The 25,955-nt window shown below is 39.9% G+C and overlaps 1 protein-coding gene across 10 annotated transcripts in view; it reads left to right on the top strand.

Moving 5' to 3' along the window:
• Window positions 1-5,983: 5,983 nt before the first annotated feature.
• ARHGAP29 (Rho GTPase activating protein 29) overlaps window positions 5,984-25,955 on the top strand; it is a 50,096-nt gene continuing 30,124 nt past the window's right edge. For 7 of the 10 annotated variants that reach the window (XM_040072978.2, XM_040072976.2, XM_040072975.2 and 4 more), the window contains exons 1-2: window positions 8,328-8,344; window positions 8,752-9,097. In XM_040072978.2, coding sequence (XP_039928912.2) covers window positions 8,836-9,097 — 262 coding nt within the window. In that variant the 5' untranslated portion in view covers window positions 8,328-8,344; window positions 8,752-8,835. Of the gene's footprint in view, window positions 6,036-8,327; window positions 8,345-8,751; window positions 9,098-25,955 lie in introns of those variants that run through there. The other 3 variants (XM_040072982.1, XM_040072981.1, XM_040072980.1) reach the window with 1 other exon arrangement.

Below are 25,955 nucleotides of genomic sequence, written 5' to 3'. Positions count from 1 at the left end.
TATGGAAGCCAAGTAGAGTCTGTAAGACTAGCACAGAAAACCCTGAACCACAATGAGAAAAACCATTCCAGCTTCCCCTTAAGCAGGTTGGGAGGTTACAGCTCCCTACCCCATTGCAAACTAGTGCTCTTGGGTTTGCCACCTTTGAGGCAGGCTGTACTCTCTCTCTTGGCAAAATGATTGGAGTGAACTGCAAGACCTTTAGCCACAGGGGTTCTTTTAACCTAGATCATTTTGTCAGGGCTGGGTTTAAACAATCATGACACATCAGAGGCAGGAGAAGGAAGGAAGAGGCAAAAGCATAGATCTGGAAGTAGAAACCACTTAATCACACGTAGTACATTTGATTGCTACTTGAGGACCTTATGTGCTCTCCCAACCTGAAATACACTGTTCTCCCTGGCAGAGAACTATTGTTAGAGGAAAAATGGAATGTGTGTTAAAAACAGTTCTGAAACTACTGAGGATTAAGGGGTTTATTTGCTACATTTGAATTGACTTACTGTTGTGTTAATAATTAGTCAAATTTGGGGGAAAGAAAAGTTTCTGGCCACACCTTTTTTTTTTTACCTGATTTATGAAATACTTTAAGTACTAAATACTGTCAAGGACATACAAATGAATTTTTGCTTTGAGGCTGAGAGCAGCAATAGCCAGCGCTTGCAGGACTTTGTGTGCTCCAGAGCAGTGAGACAGAAACCCAGTGACAGCAGGAGTCCCTTCAGCACCCTGCAGGCCTCTCATCCTGAGGGCTTCCAGAAACTGGATAACACTGTCTCTGTATCCTATAATCGACTTCCAACCCCTAATTCAAATCGCAAAGCCAACAGCAGCTGCATCCCAAGCCCCTTCTCCTGCAAGGCGGATCCAGCCCCCACAGCTTTGCTTTCCGCCTCTCTCAGCGGGCAGCTCTGCTGCCCAGAGCACATCGCACCGAGAGCCGCCCGGCCGACAGCCTTTGGCAAGGTACCACCTACAAGGAGTTCCCAGCCAAACCTCCTGTTTCCTGTAGAAACAGGCTGTTTCTCTGCTAACCCTTAATTGTTGGGCTTTCTCTGCCTTAAATCCTGCTGGTACCGGTAGGGCAGGTGGGGCTAACTGAGCCGGGGTGGTAGCTTCAGGCCTCCTGGCTCCCACAGCAGCAGGTCGCCGTGCCGTAATTACTGTTGGTTAATAGCGTGTTTGGCAAGCTGCGAACGTTCTGGAAGTCGTTCCCTTCATGCAGTCTTTCCTTTCATTCCTCACCACCCACTGTTCTCCTTGGCAATTGCTAGTTAAGGTGGAAGTTTCTTAAGAAACTGCTTGTTAGAAATTTGGAAATGTGGTGCTGTATATGCCAGTGGCAATCCTTTTCCCTGCAGGATTAGCAAATGGAGTCGTTCTGTGTCCAGTTGCATTCCTCTCATTGTGCTTCTGGCTTCGCATAATTTTTGAGGAACAGTTTAGTATGTTATGTAGATCATCCTGAGCAGGGCAGGATGCCATATAAAAGAGGGAAGACCAGGGAACGAGTTTTAAATTAGGTCAGTTGATATAACTGAAAAGAAAAAGTCAAGAGTTTGGGGCATCAGGTCTGATAATAACTGCTCTGCATTAAGCTAAAAAACAGCTAGATCATCTGAGAGAAAAACCAGATAATCATTGTGAAAGAGAGGAGACATTAGTGGAGAAGAGGGCTATTAGCAAGGGGAGAGATGATTGAGTGAATATCTCCCATAGAAAGAGACCTCATTCATCACATTAAAAAGCATGGAGGGATTATCTTGCGGGTGAATTACAATGAGCCATTAAATAAAATTTTCATTATTTAATACATGGTAAAGCTATGAATTTCATTTCCCTTGCTCATCTTTGTGGTCTGCCTTGAAGACTAGTACCGAGAAGAGAGAGATGGCTGATCCCTGTGTGCGTGGCAGTCTGCAGGAGCTGGGGTTCTGTTCTCTATCAGTTGGCTCTGCAGGTTCATACCAGTCCACAGTGGCTGCTGTAGTTTCACCCACACAGCTCCCCTAAGGGCATCTGCTGCACTGACTGAAATGTAGGGTGCTCTAGGAAGTGTGCGAGAATCTTCTATCTTGATGGGTTCTCAGGTAGGTGGGTGGTATTCATTACAACCAAAACGATCTTGTGAGAGAAAAAATTAATTATTTTATAAACCATCGGTAGATGCAATAGGACCGGGGGAACAATTTTTTGAATTTTCTAAAACTTTACACAAATAATTTTCAGGTTTGAGTTCTAGCTGTTCTTCAATAACAGTTCACTTAAAATATAGCAGGTTTTATTTTACTAAAAATGTCACATTATTTCCTTTAACAGAAGCTGAGTCTCGAATGGTGTTCTGATATACAGATTTTGTTCACCTTTTGCAGGAGTCTGTATATAAATTCTTGAAAAGAAATGGTTTATGGAAATACTTCTTGAGGGCAGAATTCTGCTCATTGGAATGCAAGCAGAAGGTAGAAACCTCTGCCAAGTTACCTCTCTAACTAATTAGATAAAAATTATTTAAAGTGATGCTCAGCATGAGGCAAGAGTTGGGGTTTTTGCTGTTTCTTCGCTTGTGGGTGTGGGAGGTAACAATAGTAGAAATATCCAGCTCTGTACTGAATGCTTATTGCTTGTAGTAAGCTATCTGCTCATAATTTATGCCTTCCAACTAGTCTAGAATATCTGGCACTTCTGCACATAGAATAGAGACAGTATTTTGAAACTGATTTCTTAACAAAAGTTACTTTCCCAGTTCTAGTTACATTAATGCTGCTATCTAGAAATGTTTCTTCTCTCAACAGTGATTGGAGGCTGCAGTGTAGAGCAGCTTTCATCAGGCAGGTATTTCTTTGGATTTCAAAGGGACTTTTGTGTGAGTAAAGTAAGAAGGAAGAAACAGGGACTTGGAGTTCGGGGTTTCTGTTGGTTTGTCTTTTTTAATTGTAACAGAGATATGCTATAGCTTTTATTTCACTGTGTACACATGCTCTATCAGGAAAAAGAAAAACAAAAAACAAACATGTTAAAAGAATCACAGAAGTGGCTCTTACGGAGTTGGACATTTCAGTGGCTGCTCACATGAAAATACAGTATTTTTTAACAAGAACAAATTCAATTTTCGTGGTTCTTCTTGGGGACTACATTGTTGAGACACCGGCCTCTTATTGCCCCAGTCTTCACTGTTTGCCTAATAATTAATTCCCAGTAAACTATGATAGTTGGATCAAGGGCAGAAAAAAAAAGACTTTAAGCAACCTTTCACCTGCTCAACTTCTGTTACTGCCCTGAAGCCTGCATTAGTGATGCTGCAGACTATACTTGGCTAAAGAGGGGCATTTGCCCTGTGGACTAGTAAAGGGTGACCAACATACAGCAGCTGGCAGACCATTAATCCTCCTTCCAGTTTATCTGCTGCAGGAAAAGTTGAAAGCTGTCGTGTACACCTGGCCTTTTATGCAAGACATATTGAAGGTAGATCTATTATTTCCATTTCTCTTTCATGTAATATTTTCCAAGGCAGTTTAGGAGGTAATCAACACGGCATAGTCTGAGAGATGATTGCAGCTGTTTTGTGCTAGATTTAGTTCAGGAGGAGTGCAGACGATCTGTATTCAATTTGGCAGCCAAACTGAAAATGGGGAGGGGAAAAAAGCTCTGAACAATGAAAATGCAAAAGGACAATTGTTTGTTGTTTTACTTTGAGGAAAACCCAAAACTTCACTTAACATTCCCATAATGGAGCATGTGGGCTCAAATCCTTTTTTCAAAAGATGTTTGAAGCTAGGCCTCCCACAATGTAGAACACTTTTATGTTTTAAATCAAAAGTAACTGAAAAAAGTATTTAAAAAGCATAAAAACAGGTAATCATAGTATTACTATTTCTTTGTCACTTTCAATTTGACCTCTAGAACAGGTTTTTTTTTTTTTTTTTCCCCAAATAAATAATTCACCAATAAATTTGCTGAACCCTTGTATGGACCCAGTTTAGCTTGTGTGGGAGCTGACATGAGAGAGACAAGACTGTGGAGGTTTTGGAGCATAATGAAGTGTTTATCTGCTTCAGTAGAGTATATATGTACTTGGAACAGCTGAGCTTATTTCTCCTAGCATTTTCTAAAATGTGCCTGGGAATGGTGTAATGATGGCAAGATAAAGTCACTTCTATTTTCAAAAATAAGGTATGTAAGGAAGAGAGAGTCTGCTGTAGCTATAGGCTTTTCTTTTGAGCAAGGGTTTGGCTCACCAAAGAGTATCCATTGCTTTGTAGTCTATCTATTGATAAGTATAGGTGGAATTTCTTTATCTTTTTTATTGCTATTGAACACTTATCTAATGGTTTCAATGACTTTTCCCACAATAGACCTTTCTTTTTCTGATGATGTGATTGTTAATTGTACTATTTAACCTACATTCCCTACCATACTTCCTTGCTTTCACATTAAATTAGTTTACAATTGTTTACTCTGGCCTGATTTTGACACTTGGAGTATCGATTACCCGAATGATCAAAATCCTTTTGAAGGTTAGAGTATTGTTTTCTTTTTTAATTTTTTTTTGGCCCCCCATGCTTAGAAGACTTGAAGAATTTATAACCCTTATTTCTGACACTGCATTTCTAAATTTATATCACATTTTATTTGGAATTTTTCAAGGTGAAGAAAAGGTATTGAACAGTGATTAACATTGACACTAGGGATGAGAAATGTCACAACTTGTTTTAGTTTAGTTGTTTAGTTTCAGGCTTTATGAATTCCAAAAGAATTTGAATAAAATTCTTCCAGTAGAATAAATAATAGCAAATATGGAGAGGAAGGATGAACCAAGGAGAAGGTTGGTGCACTGACACAAAATCCTGCATGGGAGTGGCTAGGGAAGGAGGCTGGAGCAAGGATGGGGAAATGGAAGACATAAAGCCTAAAACTGCTAGTGTCGAGGAACTGGGCTAGGAATTAGACGCTGAAGGCTTTGATACATTATTGAAAGTAAGTCCCATTGCAGAGCTTGGGCATTGGATCTAAGATTGCTGAATTTAAATGGCCTTTTAATAGTAAGAAATAAGGTATGGGTTTGTAGTCCTGCCACTAGAAAATGGAAAAACTACTGCTGCCATCAATCACTGTGAGATGATGTAACAGAAGTATGTACTCAGGTCTAAAGGTCGTGGTGTTGCTGGGAACTGAGTTTCTGTATGATGATGCAAATTTCTGCTTTTCCAACTTCTCTTTCCTCTTAACCAGAAAAAGTGCATGTATCTGCACATGCAACTAAATTCAGAAGCTAAATTATGTCAAAATTTGGGCCGTCTGGGTAGCTGAATCCACTCATGCTGGAGATATAGTCTGACGTTATATACTATTTTTGCTACTGCTTTCATTTTCATTAAGTAGCCAACAGACCTCATCGAGGAATAAAAGTGGGCTTAGTAGAAAGTCTGTGTGTGTGTGTGTGTGTGTGTGTGTGTGTGTGTGCACGCACACGTTATTCACACACAACAATACTGGAAGCTGTACAATTAATGATAAACTGGATCCAGGAATACAAAGCATGGGAGGCTGAGCATGAGAAATGTATTCTGTGCTTTGCCACGGTGTTTGTGTTTCTTGTGGGCCCAATCACTTAAAAGCAAAGCCTGTTTGCTAAACACCACGCAGCCCGTGGTATTCCTGGACTTCTCCTCCCCTTTGAAGCTCGTTGTGTGCACGCCAGTCGCCGCGGTGCGGCTCTTCTCCCCGCTCCCCGACGGCGGGTGTGTTCCGCACCTGCCGCGCTGCGCTCCGCCGCTCCCGCCCGGGCCCGCGCACCGGCGTTAGCGGGGCACGCGGGGGGGCGTGTCCCGCGCGGGGGCGTGCCCCACCGGAGCCCCGCCTCCCCGGGGCCCTCGGCCAATGACGGAGCGCGGGCGGGGCCGGGGGCGGTGGCGACCCCGGGGGCGGCGGCGGCGCGCGGGGCTCGGCGAGGGGCGGCCGCTCCATGGGCAGCGGGGCGGCCGCGCGAGGGGCCCGCGGCGGCCCGGCTGCTGCCTGCGCTCGGCCGCCGCTCTCCGGTAAGCGCCGGCCGCGGGCTACGGGAGTGCCGCGGCGGGAGGAGGGGGGGGGGCGTCGCCTGTCGCCGCCGGGAGTGAGCCGCGGGGGAGCGCGGGGCAGGGCGCCGATGAGCCGCCGGGGGAAGGGGCGCGACTGGAGGGGCCCGGCGTCCCCCTCCCGGTGCGCGTCTGGGCCCCGGTGACCCCCGCCGCCCCGCCCGGCGGCTCTCCGGAGCGGTGCCGGGCGCTTCCCCGCGCGCCCACCTCCGCTCTGCCCCGCGCCTCCGGCGGCCCCTGCCCGGTACCTGCCGCGGCCCCGGGGCCGGCGCTGCGCGGAGCGCGCGGTGCGGGCCGGCCGCGGGGCGCCGGGAATGCGCGGCGGGGGCAGGGCGGAGCGCCGACCCCCGCCCGGGGCACCGGGAGCGGCCCTGCCCTCCGCCCGCCAGCGACGTGGCCCCTCTTTTCCTTTCTTTCTTTCTTTTTTCCCCCCCCTTTTCTTCCCCTCCCTACCGGGGGGATTGTGCTGGGAGAGCAAATTTTTGAAATATCTGGCGCTTTAGTTTTTTTATCTTTTTTCCGTCGGGACGGGCAATGGCTCGCTGTGAGCCAAAGGAGTCTGGAGGCGTTTATAGCAAAGCCGGTGGATGCTTTTCGTTTTCAAAGCCAGAGTCTCCTGAAGAAATATGAAACACTTCTCAGTAATGAAAGGCATGTGTTCTGGGAGGGAAACGTTCCCCATCTGCCTTGTAACACAGGAGGAACAGACGTAAGGGCTAATATTTACGAAGAAAAGGTGCCTCACGTGCTAAGCTGCTCAGTTTTGGTTTTCAGAAATTTTTCCCGCTTAGAAACACTTGTCATCACTTTTATAATTTTCGAAGTGGTGGCATTATTGCACTGCTTATACAGAAAGGCAGCATTTCTAAAATAACACCGCTTTAAAACCGTGGACTTGCCACTGGAACAGGTCTAACACATCATGCTACTTAAAAAGTTGACTCTGAAGCTGGCCAGACTTAAAAGAGGCATGTCTTTTAAATAATATGAAAATCTTTCTCGATATAAATAGATATCACACTTGTTAAGATGAGAGAAGGTTATGTGTCTTGTTTTGTCTTAATTGCAAGATAGAATTGCAAAGTAGCTTTGTAGCCATGAGTATTATATGTGGGAACAGAAGAAACTTGCTTAAGCACTATGTTTAGTGTAAACCTCACTTCAATCTACTTGAGGTGTTTTGAATTGCTTAATTATCTGCATTATTTGTGTAGTGTCGTGAGTGCTCTTATACGTACTGACTTCAAGCATTAAACAGAAATTAGAGCAGTTAATTTGTGTTAAATTCTGAAGTTTTTTTCCCTCTCCCCCAGCACACAGTCCCTGGAAGGCCTGCACGTTAATTACAAAAACAACTGCTTTGACCACATTTCCTCTGATATTTTTAAACTGCAAACAGAAATAAAGCAGAAATAATGGAAAAATAATTGAAGTGCATTAGAGTAATGCCTATTGAAATTCATAGTGGGAGTGTTCAAAGTGGTAAAGGTGCTACTACTTCAGTTGTTCTAACCAAATACAAACATATGCAGGAGAAGCTGTTTCAACCTGGGGTTTTTTTGTGGGTTTTTTTTTTTTTTTTTTAAGCTTCATAATAACTTTTATTTTTAGGTGAAGTATGAATTTGAAGGTTTGCTGCAGATGTGTATGCAACCCACGTTAGCTTTTTAGCTGTTGTGTTCCAATTTGGTGGGTTTTTTTGTTTTTTTTTTCCCTGTGGTGTTTACACAATGGTGTAAACACTGAGAATTTCTCCTGGTGTTGAGAGAACAACAGCAGGCATTGTGGGAGCTGCTGGAAGCGTACCTGACTCTGCCACCTGCAGTTTGCTTTGAAATGAATCGCTTAACCTGACATGGCAAAATTTTCAGTAGCTTTCTGGTTTGTTTATTTGTTTTCCTAAAGGAAAGGAATTCAGGTAGTTTCCTAGTTTATACTCCCCCAAGTTTGTGCATTTTTGTGGTGGAACTTTCAGAGTACAATATCATTCAAGATAACTGTGCTGAGACTTGCAGATAAACTTTGATACTGAAATTTTTTTTCATTCTCTTCATTTTTCTTTTGGTTGTCTTTCATATTGACAGATAACAGGCAGAAAAGCCCACATAACTTCTTTGAGCATGTTTCCCTTTCTGAGACAAACTGTGATAGGCCATGGTTTCTTGCTTGGCGCACTGCATGAAGAAAATCCATCCTATCAGATCAAGGCTGTGTATTATCTTAAGATGCCGAATATGGCTCGGTGGTTCATGCAAGAAGGGGTGTTGATCATCGTCTGTATCATGTCAAGTGTCTTTTTGATTGTATTCAGTTGGGGTAACATGGTAACATTTCATGGTAAAGAATAGGTCTTGGTAAATGTAGAGAATGCAATTTATAAATATTCATGGAAGAAACTTTTCTCATGAAATAAGCATGCATCATGATTGAAATAATTTTGGCATGCCATTGATTTTTTTTTTTTTTTTTAATGCATCAATCTATCTTGCTGTACAAATTTAAATAACTTCAAATAGCCAAAGCCTTTATAGTACTCAGTTTAGCATTTTTATGTAAAGCAGTATCACCTTGAAAGAAGTTTTGGATCTTGTTGGTACAAGAATATTGCTTCACATATATTTCTATACTAATCAGCATTTTTCCTTCTCTTCCACCTCCTTCCCCCTCCCCAATTTTTAAGGGTTTCACCCTTGGCTTGTCCAATGGACATCAAGCGACAGTGAGTGTTGACTGCGGGAGCTCTACAAGCACAGCGGCTGCTGGGATGTTGCGACAGAACGGCGGAAGTAACAAGCGTGGTTTGGGATTAGCCCGACTGTCTACCTCCAACTTCTTCACCATCTCGAGTTCAGGAAACTGGGGAATGGGGCGCAGCACCAAGAGCAGCTCTCTGAGCAGCATCAGCTCCAACTCTGACTGCTATGATAATCCTGTTGTGGATCCAGAATACATCATGCAACTGGTGAATGATGTCAGAAAATTTGCAGATGTGCTACTCTATTTGAAGGAAGCCTTTCTTTCAGAAGGTATGTCAGTTGTTCTTAGATTTTCTGAAACTCTTAACTCTACTTGTATGTTTTAATTAGTGTTTGCTGTGGTTGTTTCCCTCTGCCCTTTACCTTCAACGTTTATCCTCCCTTCCTCTTCCCTCCCCACCCCCAGCATGATGATTACGGGAAGTGATGGTTTTTAGTTTGGGTTCTGCATTTCCTCACCAGAACGGTGCAATCTGTTTCATAATCATAACAAGGGAAAATAAGTTCTCAACAGGCTGTCTAGGCTGATGCTTGAATTTGTGAGACCATCAACTGACTGACTAGTTTTTTAACCACTTGAATGTTTTTGTAATTCCATGCATTTCTTTTACTGTTTTGGTTATGTTTCAGTTTTCTAGGCTGATTTGCTTTTTTGTAGTCTTCCGCAATAGTAGTTTGAGTTTTAAGGTAGAATATAACTACAATCTTCCTTTGCAAGAGAAGTACTTACCTTCTTCTGCCAGCAGGTGGAAACTGCAAATTTTCTTGCTTGCAAGAGGTGTGCGTTATTGTGTCACTGTTCCTTTTGGGGAAATACCATTAGTTCAGTTTTGGTCATCAGCAGGAAAGCTTTTATCTAAATTTTGTGAGATTAATAATTGAAGTGACAGCCAGAGCAGTTTTGTACAAATATCCTGAGTGCTGAACATTCACAGTCACCTCTGTGTTAAAGTGAGTGTGCACATGGCTGAAATACTGCTGCTAAAACGTGTGTGAATGATTCTTAAAAGAGCAATAATTTGACACTAGTGATCACTTTGTGTCCTTATAGTTTTTGCTGAGCACACAGGATGAGCAGTTATTAGTGAGGTTGGGTGCCTGATGCCTACTGAGAATGAAATAGGCATCCTGTGGGAAAGGACTATCAAAACACTGAAGTGTTCCCGTTGCCATGCAGCAGTAGTTAATTACTTGTCTGTTGAAAATTTTGAGCTCAAAATATCCAAAAAAACTAACAGAGAAAACAGGAGTTGTCATCTTATTTTATAATATGGTATAGAATTAATTTGTGAGTGTTGTCCATTTAAAGGATTTATAATTTATAAAGGAAAGATGTTTCTGTTCCATAGTTGGAAGTGTTCTTTTTGAGCTTTGTCTGCATAATATAGTGAGCTCTGTAATGCTGGCCTTGATTACTGCTGGAGACAGCCTCCTGGAAGCTACAGTTTGGTTTGCATTTTCTAATGTTTGGCAAATGTTCACAATTGTCTGTCTGAAAACTAACAAAAACTTACTAAGGTGGTTGAACAGACTTCTTGCACATAACATTCTGCTTGCAGCTTACCACCATCCTGAAATTAGTTACTTTAATTATTTGAAGATGGAATGAGTTGCAGGAATAGGAAATTATTTTTCTTCCTTTTTGGAAGAGTTGCATCAGTGAGTGTTAGAAGCTGAAAGGTTAGACAGCTTGTGACCAGTGTTCCCTCAGCTTCTGCATCTACTATTAGTTTTTGTGTTGTCTCTGATAGATTTGTCTGAACTCCTGATGCACAGTAGCTTCAGGCTTGACCATGTGGCTCCCAGTTGGCCCTGTTCTGCTGCTGGGGCCCTGCAGCGGTTGGCAGCTGATTGCCAAGGACGTGTCCCTTCAGTGTCACCCTGGCTGATGCTGTATTCCCTGTTTGTGGTACCTGAGCTACCATGGAAGAGCCCAGAAGTTACTCACCTGGGATTCACTTAACATTCCTCTGATGTAGTGATCCAATCTTGGATGACAAATCTGAGAGATTTTGGGTTATAACGTGTTTGTGTCTAAACTGGAACATAAGTGCCTTGGGATTACGAACTTGAAATGTGTTTTGTTATGGTACCAACACAAGGAGATTTGTCGCATGAAGAATAAATTGAAAACTCTTGAGTGGAATATTAGGTAAATGAAATGTTCCACAGATTTAAAGGCTTCTCTTCTCTGCATTCTTTTACTAATATGATTTAATTTCTTACAGTAGACTCATTGTCATAATGCTGAATAAATTTTTGATACCCTTCAACAAAAGGAAGCCTAAACCAACAACCAACCAAAGCACCCCAAAACAGCAAACAAAACATTCTGAATGTAACTGTAGAATTTAAAAGTTTGACAGCTGTTTGGATGGGAGGCAGCTGCAGTTGTCTCTTGTGTTGAGTAGAATACCATATGTTCCATACCCTTCAGTTCTTGCTGTCATTTAGGCCTTGCACTCATTGGATGTAACATTCTGTTATTAGTGATTCAATCTGAGGTGTAAGATCAAGATACTTTACCGTCGTCTTCACTAAAGGAGAGCTCTGGGTGTTTTTTGAGCCTAGGTCAATTAATCCAATGCTGTTTCACAAATTTTGTATTTAATTCTACTTGATGACAGGCTGAAACACTGATGCAGTTAGTGCATCAGTCTCTTGGTTCAGTCTTCAGCTAAATTTCTGAATGAGCAAGATTGCCATGTGGCTACGACTGGTTAGGACAGTTGTTGTCATTGTGTTTTTGTGTTTGAACTGAAGGGTTGTCTTCATTTTTACTTTGAAGTTATCTCTAACTTAAATTTATTGAGAAGTCTCATAATAAGTCAATCTTCTTTCTTTTCTGGTGAGAAGATAATGAAAACTATTCCCTAGCAATCCCTGCCTGGAAGGTCAGACCTGAGAGTGTATGTTGAATTAATACCTAGAAGACTCAGATAATTTCCTATAATATGTGCTGTTCTTAGTGCTGTTCATTTGACTGTTCAGTTTTATGGATGACATTGTTTTCCTGATGTGCCCCAAGTTTACTTCTTTCCATTTCAATGTACATCCCAAGTACAAACTTTTAAGACGTAATGCCTTGAAAGCTGGTGAGTTTCTCTGTGCTTCGAGTTCCAACAGTTACATTTCAGCTATGGCTGAGAGTGTGAGAACATTATTGTTGCCTTTAACTTACACCCCTCTTTGGAAAGGTAGCACACACAGGGAAGTCTAAAGGCTGGAGCCAATCCGTGGTTTTTAGAGTTGTGGCACTCAAGATTGTGAGTAATTTCCCATGGTGAAAGCAGTTTTAGGAACTGAGAAGTTGTTTATTTCCCATGGACATCTGCTGAAGGCTTAAAAACCTGACCACAGTATTGAAAATATTAAAGATTTTGAAATGTGTGAGGTGTATTTAAGGTAAATCCTGTAACTTGAAGAGGTTCGTTCTTGTCCCAAACGTGCAGGACCTAACTCTTACAAACTTGTATTAGAGAGTCTGCCAGTTCAAAAAAACATTGCTTACTGTATTGATATGCAAAGTTGAGAATCTATTTAATAGATGTTTATGTATGAGGTTGGCAATTACAGCCCAAGCTTTTACTGCATATAATAAATCTTACTGTTGCTTTAAGTAAATGATTTTTAAGTTACTGTGTGGTCTTCACGCAGATGAGATTCATTTCCTCAGGTTTAAAAAGACCACTCAAAAGAATATTTAGGACACAGTAAAATATCTTGTAATTATGAACTGAAAGTAAGCATTTCATCTTTAAACAGTACATAGCAGCTTTTGCATGTATTGCATTAAAGAGGGGGAAAGTATTCCTGTTTCCCTACTCTGAAGGTACTTAGCTACTAGTTTTGTGACATCTGCTACTTTTTTTTTTTCCTTTTTTTGGTTTGAGTATAATATACACTATAAGGTCTGCCCTTGAGACTGTGGGAAATACTGCGTTTCTTTATGAATAGCTCTAAGGGTAAAATTTGCATGTGGTTTAAAAGTGCAGGAATAATTACATTTTAATATGTAGGCTTCTTGACTGTACTTTAGAATATATTTTGGAATTTTTGCTTACTTTATCACAAACTTTGAAGTAATCTTCAAAGTGCGATATTGTGTACTTCATGTGGGTAATTCTGCATCCTTTTAATGAGCAAAAGCTTTTTCTTCATTTTCATCCTATCTTCAAAAAATGTAAATTGTAGTTTATTCTAAAATGTTAGTATATTCTTTTTTCCCAAGTATCTTAGAACCAGAGTAGCAAGATAAAACCATTATCTTTCATCACAGATTTCTCTGAGGATCAGAATGTGTCTGATTTTTTAGAGTTTGATAGATTTTTTTGATTTGGGGTTTCTGTTTTGTTGGTTTTTTGTTGTTTTTGTTTTGTTTCTTGGGGTTTTTTTTTTTTGCTTTGGTGTCTGTTTGGTGCCTTTTTGGGTTTTTTATTTTAAACTGAAGCAGAGGCAGAGGTACTGCTGAAGCTGGATGGCCTGGTCAGGAATGTTTGCATTCTTGTTATAGTAGCACCAATAGTTTCAAAAGCATCAGGAATGCTACCTAACTTGAAACCTATCAGGTTGTTATTTTTGAAGGACAAGATATTCACCCCAGTGGGACAATTCTAAAGGTATCTCAAGGTAAATAGTTTCCTCAAAATTAGGAACTTGTAATATCTAGTGACTTCAAAACCTTCTTTTAGCACCACAGAGATTGGCATTAATCGTGTGCTACACTAAAAGCTAGAGGCCCTTTACTGAATATAGTGCCTGAAGCTCAAAGGTGAATGATTTCTCTTCAGCTCTTCCTGGCTTGATAATGTATATTGTCCCTATTTTTAGTATGATTAAGGCACTGAAGTATTTTTAGCATTTAATTTTTTATTTCCTTATTTTCTTACCATCTAAAATACTAATGTCCTTTTTTTCTGAGGTAGTGTTCTTGAAAGTCGGTTTGTCCTGTTTTGCGAGGGAAAATCTGAAGTTCATTAGTTATTGCAGTGAAGATTACAGATTGAATTTATGATAATTTTTAATACTAGGTGTAATTTTGCTGTTTGTTCTTTATTCCAATTTTGATGTTCCTCAATGAAGGGTGCTGTCTTTGATACACCTTAAGTGGATGTATTTCCCTGTCTAATGACACCTCATACTGTGAATGCTTGGTAGGTGGGCAAACTGCTCTTAACAAGGCTCTGGTAGAGTATTTACTTTTCTTTGCAACAGTGTCTGGAAGCAACAGCTGGGGGAGTTTTTTATATTTGTTTTGGTTTGAGGGCAGTTGGACTGATCTCTTTGGACTTTTTGTGGAAGATGGTGCTGGTTTTCTGCTGGGTGGTATTTTGTATAATAAATAAAAAACTTTTGTGAGACAAGGGAAAGTAAGATTCTGTCGGGGCAGCTAACTTTTGGGAGCTGTGAAAACACAGTGATTATCAAATGTGTAAACAACCCGCTTGTGAATTATTAAATGACCTTTGAGAATTGCTAGAAAAAAGCAGAGGAATCCATGTAACGTGTAGCACATTGTTTCTCTTATTCCGTGTAGCACAAAAAAAAGGAGGAAAACAAACTGTCTAGTAATTAATAAACAATATTATGGAATTAAAAATACTCAAGGATGTTGACAATTAGTCTAAAATGTAATTTTAAGGTTTATCACTTCCAGAATCTGTCGAAGTGCAATATGCTTGCAGTATCTGAAGTATCCATGAGCTGGCTGCAAGGTTGTACTGAGTACCAGAAAGAGGGAGAAGGTGGCTGGCAAAGGAGCAAGTGGCCAGAGGTTAAAATGGAACAGGACTGTGAAGTTCTAGGCAGAGTTGGTGTGGCCCTCCATTCTGGCATCACTGCTAAAACCTGTATCAGTTCCTTTGTCTCCTTAATTGAATGCTAAATTTGACAGAGGTATATGAGAGGTAGGGTGGTGGAGGGGGGAACAGCAAACAGAGAATGCCCTTTGTAGATGGCAAAATACCCGGTCAGCTTAGCACTGAGCTTTTGGCACGCTTGAATTTGAGTCATCTAATGAACTTGCCTTTCTGAAACCTACTTTTTACGTGCAAAGTCGTATCTGCTTCCAGTCTTTTTGACCTGGAAATTCCTTAGTACACCCTTTCACATATCTCCAAGTAGTACTCACTGCCATGTAAAAGTTCTGTCAGTCTGGAACTGAAATTGTCCTTTCACAAATCTAAAATAGTCTTTCGAGCTAAAAGATGTAAAGGATATAGTCAAGGATATGAACAAAGTAAATAGTTCCTTAAAATTTTTTAACAAGTAAAATTATTGCTATGAACTAAAAGGTAAGAGTAGAGACTTTTTAAAAGAGCTTCTTGTGGGTTTTTTAATGGCAGAACTCAGAGTGAGAAAAAAATTAGACCTGCTGCTTCTCTTAGTGTAGCTGTAGGAGCACAGCAAGCCAGAGACCTCCTGCTCATTTTCCCATGCTGCCTTCACTTTGATGCCATCCTTTTCTGGTCCCTCTCTTGGACAGAAAGCGCTGAGATCCCTGGCCCTGAGTCATGTTCTGTTCCTGTCCGGTTTCCTCAGGCTTGAGAAGTTACACAAAGAAAGGGTGGTGTACAGCCTGGATGAAGGCAAACCCACAGCGGTGTGAAAAAAGGTATTTTACAGTCAGTTTATGGGAGGCAGGCATAGCTATGAGCCACAGGTTTTCCCCAGGAATGTTGCACTCAATCTGGGAGAGCGAACTTCCCACCTTTCTTTTCATTTCACTCCAGATCATCCCACAGTCTGTTTTGCCCACGTCTTCTGTTTCCCGAATCTGCTGTCTGCAGGCTTTTGTCAGGGAGTCTTGGACTTTCAAACATTGTGACCAGAGCCAGAGGATCTGGGTATTTTGTTTTGTTTTGCAAGTTTGCGGTGATAGTGCACTGCTTAATTCATCTGCAGTCATGGAACAATTCTTCTGTTTCCAGTATTCTGAAAGAGAGGAAAACACCAACCTCCCCTTGAAGCTGAGCTCGAGAAAATCTGTGTTCTTCATAGTCAAAGTGTAAGCTGCCTGTTAAATGCTGGTTGCTAATGTTGGATAGTAAATGCTGTTTCTTCAGTTTCAGGGAAGATTGAAGTTAAATAATAACTTAGTGGACCAGGAGATAAGTTTGTGGCTGATAGCACTACCCCTCCCCCAGTTGCATACTCTGCATTCCTTCAGAACAAATGTTCACTTGTTGCTATAGTGTCTAAGATCAGCAGTCAGGAGGGGGGGTGTCTTGAAGGCTCATGAGTGTTTAAAATGTAAAATCAGCCCTTATGTGCAGTCAGATATTTTTGTTGACTTAAATAATTAGCGTATCTTTCTTTAGGAAAACTCTGAGCTATTTATAAGAGAGCACAGGCATTTTTCCTTTTTAAGTTGCTTTTGAAGTGCAAAAAAATATAATACAAGGAAAAACTTCATTATTCCTCCTTTTCGCATTTCTAATGTACAAAAGGAGCTCAAAATACTTAGAGCCTTAGCTGGAGAGTGTTAATTAGAATTAGCTTCCCTTCCCATCAAAGCAACTAGACTAATGGAGCTAAAATGACAAGATCAGCAAGATGAAAGGTCACTAGTGAGGAAGAGGATGAATAGTCGTATTTTCAATTCTGAAAGAAAAGCTAGGCCTTTCAACAGCAAAAATTCTTCTAATACAGTTTGCAGCTTAAGGAACCACAACACTTGAACAACTCGTATCTCTCAAAGAACTCTGTCATAACATCTGAAAGATAAGATTTGACCCATATCCAGTCTAAATCTTGTGTTCTAAGCAGCCATTCCCATGTACATGTAGGAGCTCTTGTGTTTAAAAACAAAGCAAAAAATCCTTGCCATAAATTAGTTTCTCACTCTTGGTTAAACACATAGCAGATCCACAAAAATGTTCAATTTTTCTCCTTTTGCTCATGCATCGATTTATCAAAGTTGCAACATAAATGAAGAACATCAATACAAATAATTTTTGTATTCCTGACAGCATAGAGGTAACAGTTGTAATTGTCATCTTTATGATCTTGACTTCATGACCATTTCGTAGACTAAACCATTTTTTTCCACCAATTTTGTTGGAAGTGTTTGTTCTTCCTATTTATATAGCTAGTCACAGAACTGAAGCCGACTTTTTTCTTAATTCTGAGCCAATGTTCATCTAATCTGACAGTTTTAGTGATTTGACTGTTAGAGCTAATGTCTTGGTAATGGAGTAGGGTTAGAACAGCATGGCAGGGTAGGAGATTTGATACAGAGCTTGGACCTTGATTTTCATATGTAGCCATTTCCCTTTTCTCAGGAAAATAGGAACTTTATGGGGACTTATTCCTTTGTCTGCCTAAAATGCCCCTTTTAATGGAAGACGGAGGTGACTCATGTAAGGCTGTAGAAAATACTTAGGTTTGAGTTAAACTTTCATCTTATGGCTTTCATTACAGAACAGTGTTACTGCAAAACTTAGGACTCGATGAATTTTCTTTTGTAGAGGCTGTGATTTTGCTGAACAAATGATTTTTCCTTTTCACCATTTTTTTCTCCTTTATTGCTCGAATAATTTCTTGGACTAACTTTTAAAAGTATGTAGGAATTCTTAGTTGCCAATTAGTTATTTTTAGTTGATAAAGCAGTTTTAATCTTAAGTTAACGAAACTTACTTCTTCAGTCTCGTTTTCTTTTTCAAGACTGAACTGCTTCAGATATTTAAGCTCCTTGAGTAATGTAACATACTCCCTTTTTCAAATATGTTAATTCTCTCTGCTGTGTGTAGCTGGGGTTCAGGGCCTACAGGTGGGTGTTAGTGCTACTTATCTAGGAGACACGGAATGATTGTGGATCTTGCTACGCATATATGCTAAAGGGAAGGGGAGGTTCTTGTTTTGGAAGGAATCAGGTGTTCTTTTAACTCTTATCATATCTCAGTCCTTTCCTGGCTTTAGAAATCTGCAAGATGGGAAAGACTTAGTGAGGAAGTTTCAGCAGAGATGCATTAAAAAATGAAAAAATAATTGAAAAATGTCAATTGCAGGATTGTAGATTAGTGAATTGCAGGGATTGTATTTGTATGGTGGAATTAAAGCACTTTCATGCCTTTTCAAAAAGAAGCTTTGACATCTTTAGGACTTGGCTTTTCCAAGTTCTTCTCTAAGTATTGTGTTTAAATTTTCCCAGTTTATGCAGGTGGGATTGTTTCAGGGCTCTTTGTTGTGAGGGAAGGTAACATCTCAGTTAATGTTCTGCTTTTGGACTGCAGCTATATTCTTAGCTCTACTTTTAAGATCAGAAGTCACTGAAATAGTTATGGACATGGTATTTCTGAAGCAATAGCTTAAAGATTGCTCAGTGTTCACAAATTCATCTTGCTGTTTTAGCGTTGATAGTGGTATGAACGGATTCTTGAATAGAATGCTTTTCTGTGGAGTTTTTTTGTTTGTTTCTCCTGTGGACTTTTTATTTAATTATCGACTGTGTACAGGGTGTATAAGATATTTTTTTGTACCACAACTATGAAACTAAAAGATCTGTCCAGAAGTTGTCCAGTGCTGACAAGTGAGGAAAAAAGTGTTTACTGGAATCACTAAAGTGGAGGTGCAGAGCAGTGAAGATTGGTGGTCAAGATGGGCTGTGGTCTCAGCTCACAAGTAGCTTATCCACTCCTGACGGAAGAGCAGTTGAAGGAGGCAGCTTTTTGAGGGGTAGTTCCATGGGCTTTGTTCTGTGTTGAGTAAGCTGCAAATTGTTTATCTGAAAGCTTAGCAGCACACATGAATTGCGATAGTTGAGTGAAGACAGTTTGTGAAGGGCTTTGAGAAAGTGACTGTGATAAATACCTTCTGCGTGGTGAAGAAGGGGAGACTAACAGTAGGATTCAGGCTGCAGAGTGGTCAGATTAAATGCTTTCTGATATTCATGTTTAAGCCCTTGTGTTAAGGACAAGCAAACAAATTCAGCAAGCAATGGAGAACTTCTAGTTGTAGTGGGCTTCAGGTGATGACTAGACATGAGATTTTAGAGAAGGTGTCTGAGAACTTAATTTGGAAAGAAAGCAATAGGTATGGAGCCTATAAATTTTTGATCTGGCATTGACTACCTGGAATGACAACTTCAGTGGTACTAGGGAGAAACAGCTGGCTAAATCCAGAACCACAAAACAAATGAATTCTGCGGTGTTTCTCACCTTTCTGTTGCAAGGTATTTATGAAGAAATACTACTGTGTTAAAAATTCATGGTGAGATGTGCAGTGAGTTACCGGTGTTGTCTTAGTGCAAGTGCCAGCGTGACATCAATTGCTGCCTTAATGATAGTGTTACTGTGCTTTGTCTTTATACAAAAGCTCCAAAAATGTTTTGGTGTGAATTAACTGGTGTCAAAACCTTATATTGCAGTGGGGTTTGACTGTTCCTGAGTCTAGTGAATGGGAAGATTTTTTAAAATATTTCCTTTGGACTATTTAAATGGCTCTGTCACCTGTGAGGCAGTCAGGCTTTACTCTCTTGGGTGGTTGTTTCAGGAGGACACCAGTGAAGGAACTTCAAATAACCCTCAATTCTTTATGTTCACCAGTTTTTTGGACAGCTAATGTTAGTAGCTGTTGCTTTAGGGATTTGAATACCACTTTAAGTTGATTTTAAAGGGTACCTTTTTTCTTTTAATCAACAAACCAGAAATGGACTACTATCACATCTTATAGCAGTCCATAGTTGTGTTTAAAATAAATGCACAAAGTAACACACCCCTTGTTTAACACCATATTATCTTGTAATCCTGCCTTTGTGTGGTCTTTTGAAAAATAGGTGGGCAGACAGAAGTAAAATAGCTTCTTCACTCAGTCAGTGGCTTAGGCTAAAAGTGGAAGGAGCGGGCATGTAGAACAAACAACATTCTAGACTAAAATAACTTGAGATAAAGGTTAAGTATTGCTTGATAATTTCTCGATGTTGATTACCAAAAGTTAAATTCATTTTATGTAGAGTGAATAAACCATGTTTCATATTACCCTTTCTGTGTGTCAGTTTGATGTGGTATGATCAACTTAGTGGAGATTCTTTCATTTTGTGATTTGTTCTTTTTTTCAGAAAATTTGTGCTGTAAATGTTGAGTGAATATTACCTCATATACTCTCAGAACTCGAACCCATATGCAAGGAATATAGCTGCTTAGAGCATAAGAGTTCTCATTTTATTTTTAACAGTATCTTCCACTGGCAGCTGTTCAGTGTAGTGACTGTTTGACTAAGTTTTAGTAAAATATCCATGAATAAGAAATAAGTAACTAGTCGCTGCTAGTGGTATGGTTGTCTTTCCCAATGGATATGATTTTTGGTGAACTGTGACTGATCAGATTTATTTCGAATGTATTCATACTAAAGAATACAGCCTTATGTCCACTTGACAATTTACAATTCTAACTTAAAATGTGTTCTGAAACTGCTGAAGCATTATCCTCACCTAGCTTTATTCTTAATATCTGGGAAGATTCAGCGAAATGAAAAGTGATAAAATGGCCATGTAGTGTTTTCTCTCTCATTTGACAGGAACAGGTAAGTAAGGAAACACTAACAATTTTCATTACTGATTTCTGGTCTCTAAATTTTGGTTTAATAAAACATGAAAGTATTCTAAAGATTAAGCATGGCTGAACACATCTGGGTTAGTTGACGGGAATCTCAAGGCTAGTAGAATAAAAAAGTGAAAGGCATGTAGTGTACAGCATATTGAAATAGATTAAAAGCTGCATTGTGGTAGTTCAATTTTTTTTTTTCCTGAAAGGCTTCTCCGCTTTAACAAATGGGGAATTCATCTCTGAATTTAAATGTGAGAAGGATGTGAAGTAACAACTTTTTTGCTGATGTCAGTTTGCAAACCAACAAAAGGAAAATATGTAACTGCTTTCAGTGTAGGCATAATTATAGATTTTGATTATTCTGATGTGTTTTGCATATATGCCTGTTTTAATGACTCTTTGGAAAGATTGTTTTAAGACCTCTTTATTTTTGTAACTTTAATTCCTGAAAATTAATTTAGTCTGGGTTTGCTCTATATATGTAGTCAAGAAGGACTTCTTACAAACATCTTGACTTCACAAGTACAGAATTGGTCCGTAACTAAAATGGGGTAGGAATGTTAGCCCAGTTTAATAAAAAACAACAACCAGCACAATTCAAGGTCACATCAGAAGCTAACCAGCATGGTTAGTGGCTGAATCTAAATGCTGTATTTTGGCCAACCCCTGATAGCTAATGGCAAATCTGAAAAGGTTGTTTGGGCATTTGTGATACATAACAAAAAGTCATCATGCTAGAAAACTTAACCTGGAACAATTAACTAACTGGGGATAGTTTTGTGTTCTAGCCAGAGATATTTTTTTCAAAATTGTAAGCTTGCATATTCACATTGCTTATTTCAAAAAGTAAAGACAGAACTTTAACCCTTTAAAAAAAAAAAGTACCAGGGTTGTTTTTTTTTAATCTAAATTTGTGCAACCCCACTTTAAAAACAAATTTAGTAGTTTAACAATAAATAGATACAAATGTTAAATACTTTTTTGTATTACAAAAGCATTATTTCTGTGGAATAACTGAAATCAAGGAGTGCTACTCTCAATACTGTATTCAGTGAGCTGTTTGCAGGAAGTCTCAATGTATTCTCACTGAACTGGGTCAGTATACTGCTCTTCTCAAAGGAATCCCTTACGAAACTCTAATGTTTTTATTTCAAATACAGCGGCTTGGGTTACTAATTTTATTACTTTAGTTTCCTCATTCCTAATCAAACTTTACATGTCCCTCTATTTTCCTCATCAAAATAACTGCTTAAGTGATTTTTTTTCATAAATTGTAATTTTTTTGTTGCAATATAATGTAGCTAGAACATTGGTTGGAGTACATGTTGCTAAAGACTATGAATTTAGTGTGGTGTGTTTTAATGATGCCATGACAACAGGGGTTGCCATGATACTGATGAACAAAAAGGCTGGGACTGGCTATCTTGCTAATTTGGAAGCTTCAAGTATGTTTCTTGATAGAGGGATGGATAGGTAGCTTCTTACTCTGCATTGTGTGCAGGGTAGAAAGGTGATCACTTCACCAGACCCTTTTGCAGCTTCCAGCCTTGCTAGAGATTTTGCAGGAATAAATTCTTCCAGAAATTCTGAGTTTTTCAGTGATTTAAAATGTTTCCTTCCTTATATCTGCAGCACATAGCCAAATAAAGGAAGAAATATGATAGGTAAGACTGTTGCTTTCTCATCACTCCTGAACTATGACCATCAATAAATATCTCTACCCCCATTAAAGGAAAAAGTTTTGTTCACTTTATATCCATACAATCAGTGAAAATCATGTCTAACTCATATGTTTACTGCCTTAAAATAAAAGCTGCTTTGACGGTAGACCAGATATCAGGGACATAGATAACTTTGCTATGGTCAAACCACAATCATTGTAAAACATGTTTTCACTGTGTGTTTGATTAATTCTTGTGGTTTTTTGAATGTGGTAGTGAACTCTGTTAAATCAGACAAATATGCCAGGCTGTTACTTGTAGAATGGGGCTGACAGAGAAGGGCAAAAAGAAAATGATGGTTTAATCTGGGACTGTTTGCCAAACTTCAGATGTAGGAATTAGGTGATTTCCACACTGTTCATTGTTGTGTGATTGTTTTGCCTACTCTGTGATGCGCGCTGGGAAGTCTCATAGTCTGGATCCGGTTCAGACCTGAGTGCTGACAGTGTCCTAGTATGCAATATGGACATAGATGGAGATGATAATAATGTGATTCTAGATTAAATCTGTTTTACTTTGGATCAGATTCATTCCAGTGGCAATTTTTTTTTTCCCCTGACCTAGGTGGCATAACTAGTGATACTACGTAATCTTTCTATATAATGCAATAGAAATAAGATATAATTTACCTAAAGGTCAAAATGAGATTTTTAGTAAATAAAGTGAATGGTCTCTTAGCCAGAATATTGGGCTTGCATATTGAAATGTTAGTTACTCAAGCCTCTTTCTTCTGAATCCTTCCAAGATTGAAAGTGATGAAAAGCTGACTGTTTGCATTTTTTAAGGTGAAACTTTAATAAGAAGTTCTGGATCCAGATATTGGGGAAATTGCTTCCCAGTTTGTGTGCTTATTCTCACCACCTTCCTGCAAGACTATTTTGTCTGGCCCGTTTGTCCTTAAAAAGGGTAGGATTTATGGAGAAGATGTGAAATGGTGCTTGAAATTGGAATTCAGATTATTATATTTCAGTCAAAGGGGAGGTGAAGTACACCCATTTCAGGTGATCCCGAGAGAACATATTTACAAATGGAGTTCTTAAAATGAGGATTAAGACCTAGTGAGGGTGATGGCTACAATGGGCATTTTGGGGTTCTCATCAGTTGTATTTATTCTACTGGAAATATCCAGAGTGAGTTCTCTGTAGATGCTGATCATAAGGAAGGCATAGTGTGTTTATCAAGGTAGATGGAGAAAATATTGGTGCAAAAATCCAAATTACCTTGTTTAAAGTAAGATTTTGCTGAGTGTGGTGAGTTTATGTAGATTTCCCCCCAGTCTAAAGAGACTGGTCTGTGTATATAAACATGTGGCTGTAGAGAGTACGCGTGATGCATTGTTCATACTGTGTCATGTTCTTGAAAACTGTTTGCAAGGCAGAACTAATCACATCTTTCTAGTTGTAAAAACCTCCTAATGGAAAGCTGGACCTTATTACATGCTGTGAGCTAGAATATCTGCTTTGACAGCCTCACATGCATTCTGACTCAGCGAATTTTGCAGGGATGTATTTCAGTTGTTTTATCTAGACTGCTACCCTGTCTTTCATTAGTGAGACCAACTTCCGTTCTAAACAAACTTTTAGCCACAGCAAAACAATAGTTGTATTAGTGGTTTCCCATCTTTTGGGACTGGTGGAAATTGGATAGTAGAGAGACAATTCTGCTGTTAAAAGGCCTTCATGTTCTTGGTGGAGAAGCAGTAAGTAGATTCGCATGTAATGCTCCTGTGTGGGTCTGAAGAGCGGTGTAGTGGGGGAAATACTGTTAGTCTGTATTTAAACTTATCCTGGCAAAGCTTTATTGACATAAAGAACTTCAGAAATGTTTGGTCCAATAATAAATCAGGTCAGACAAAAGAATGCCAGCCAACTGACACAGCAGTGCCTTTCCCAACTGTGTGTATTGTGACCAGCCCTGGCTTGGCACGGAGGGTGACTGGTGCTGACAGGCCTGATGAGCAAATTTGATTTTGTTTTGCCTGAATAGAATCCATAGCTGTAAGGGCATTATTGCTTAGTAACTTACTAAATAAAGGCTTTCCTTTGAGAAATACGTAAAATTGGAAAATAGGTAGATGATGCTGTTACATTAAAAATGTATGAGCGCTTATAAAATGTGGTGACCAGAACCATTGAGGAGTGGGATGCCAATGACAATAGTGTGCTACTGAGATGGCTTGGCAAACAAACTTTCCAGCTGCTTTGTACTGTCATTCTTGTACATTAGACTTGTCAGTTTGGAATACATGCTTTTTCACCCTGTTCTTCTCTCTCTACTCCTACAGAGTATGCTTTCATTTGAGAAGAGCTTGTTTTCAGCTCCTGTAAATGACAGTTCAACGCTTAGTGAAAGAAGATTTTCAGATAGGCTACTAAATTCCATCCAAGCTTTTTTTTTTCCCTTTTCAGTTTTAAGAGCTGATTTTCTCCTTTTGAGAGGTAGGGGGCTGACTCCTTCCTCCAGGAGATCACAGGAAACCAGTCACCTGAGTGAACAGCTGAATTCAAGTGCCCAGAGAGGCACCAAGTGTTGCAGGATCACTGACAGTCACGGCTTTAGGCTTCTGTGGATTTTGCATTTCATGCTATTGAGCTTGAGAGAGATTTTAAAACAATATGGCATCCATTGGTGGAGAATTTCCTGCTGACTTCACGTGCATCAATGAATGTGTACAACAATACAAGGGACAGAAGAAAAACTGAAATATTTTTATGAGTACTTCAGATTGCATTGCTGCAGGAACTCATTGGAGAAACATTTTCTTGTGCATTCTTTTCACTATATTTGCTCGGCAGTTGGTTTGATTTCAGCCATTTTCAGACTTCTTACCATTAAAACTGTGTTTCTGTTGATGTGGCATATTTAGAGTGTTTCACTACCTGAGGTTTCTAAATCTGTCCTGAACAGGAAATCTCTGGTTTAGTGTCTGTTTGGTCTCAGTTATTGTGAATGCAGTGTAGTTGTGGTTCCTGATGACTTCTGCCCCCACCTCTCCCCAAGCACCACTTGTCACAGATCTTTTGTTTTCTGGAGGCACAGAAACAATGTTTCAGATATTTTGTAAACAAATGATACAGTGATGGAATACAAAGAAATCTCAGTTGGGTGTAGCCAGACCTTTGCTTTCGAGAGTACAAATAAGTAATCTCCTGCTTGAGTGCGTTATTTTAGAGATAGTGGTCTCCTGGATGGTATGATAAACATTTAATTCAACTCAGTGGTTGTTTTCCACTAGCATTTCCCTTTGAAGCTTGTTACTGCTGTTTCTGACTTGAAGAGGCTTGTGTCCACTTCAAGATTTTTCTTTTGTTTTTCCCCTTCTCACTTATTTTTGCCTTTCCCCCAGCTCTGTTGTTCTGGCAAGATATATTTTCAAATTTTAATAGTAAGAAGCTGCATTTGGGGATCAATTTTGCTTTAATTAGTCTTTGGAGGGGTGTTATTTTCTAACACCCCTTTGGAGCGGTGTTTCACCTAACACATAAGAAACTGTAAGAGACTTTTTTGATGTAAAATGACAAGTCTGTACTTGTGAGTCACATTGAAGTCCCAAGAATAAATCCTGCTGTTTGTTGTGTGTCTGTTACACTCCTTCCTGAGCCCTCTCAAACTGACAGTAATCTGTAGATTGGTTGGGCTGCTTTATGGCCTTGTGTCCCCTCCCTTATTTGCTAGAGGTCCAAAAGTCTGCCAGCCGTGTTACCAAAGGGATCTGGCTGTAGGGTATGGGTGTTCTGATCACCTCTGATTAGGAGCCCTTCTCTCCAGGCACAAGTGAGCGTCTGTGTGTCACAAGGCAGGGACACCATCATCATCTGGACTAGGCAAGAGATGCACTTCTGGTCAAATGGTGCCCTTGTGCAT

The sequence above is a fragment of the Hirundo rustica genome, chromosome 9 (genome assembly GCF_015227805.2).
Source record: "Hirundo rustica isolate bHirRus1 chromosome 9, bHirRus1.pri.v3, whole genome shotgun sequence".
NCBI classification, from domain to species: domain Eukaryota; kingdom Metazoa; phylum Chordata; class Aves; order Passeriformes; family Hirundinidae; genus Hirundo; species Hirundo rustica.
Note: the sequence above shows the minus strand (reverse complement) of the source record. Positions and strands in the feature narration are given on the sequence as shown.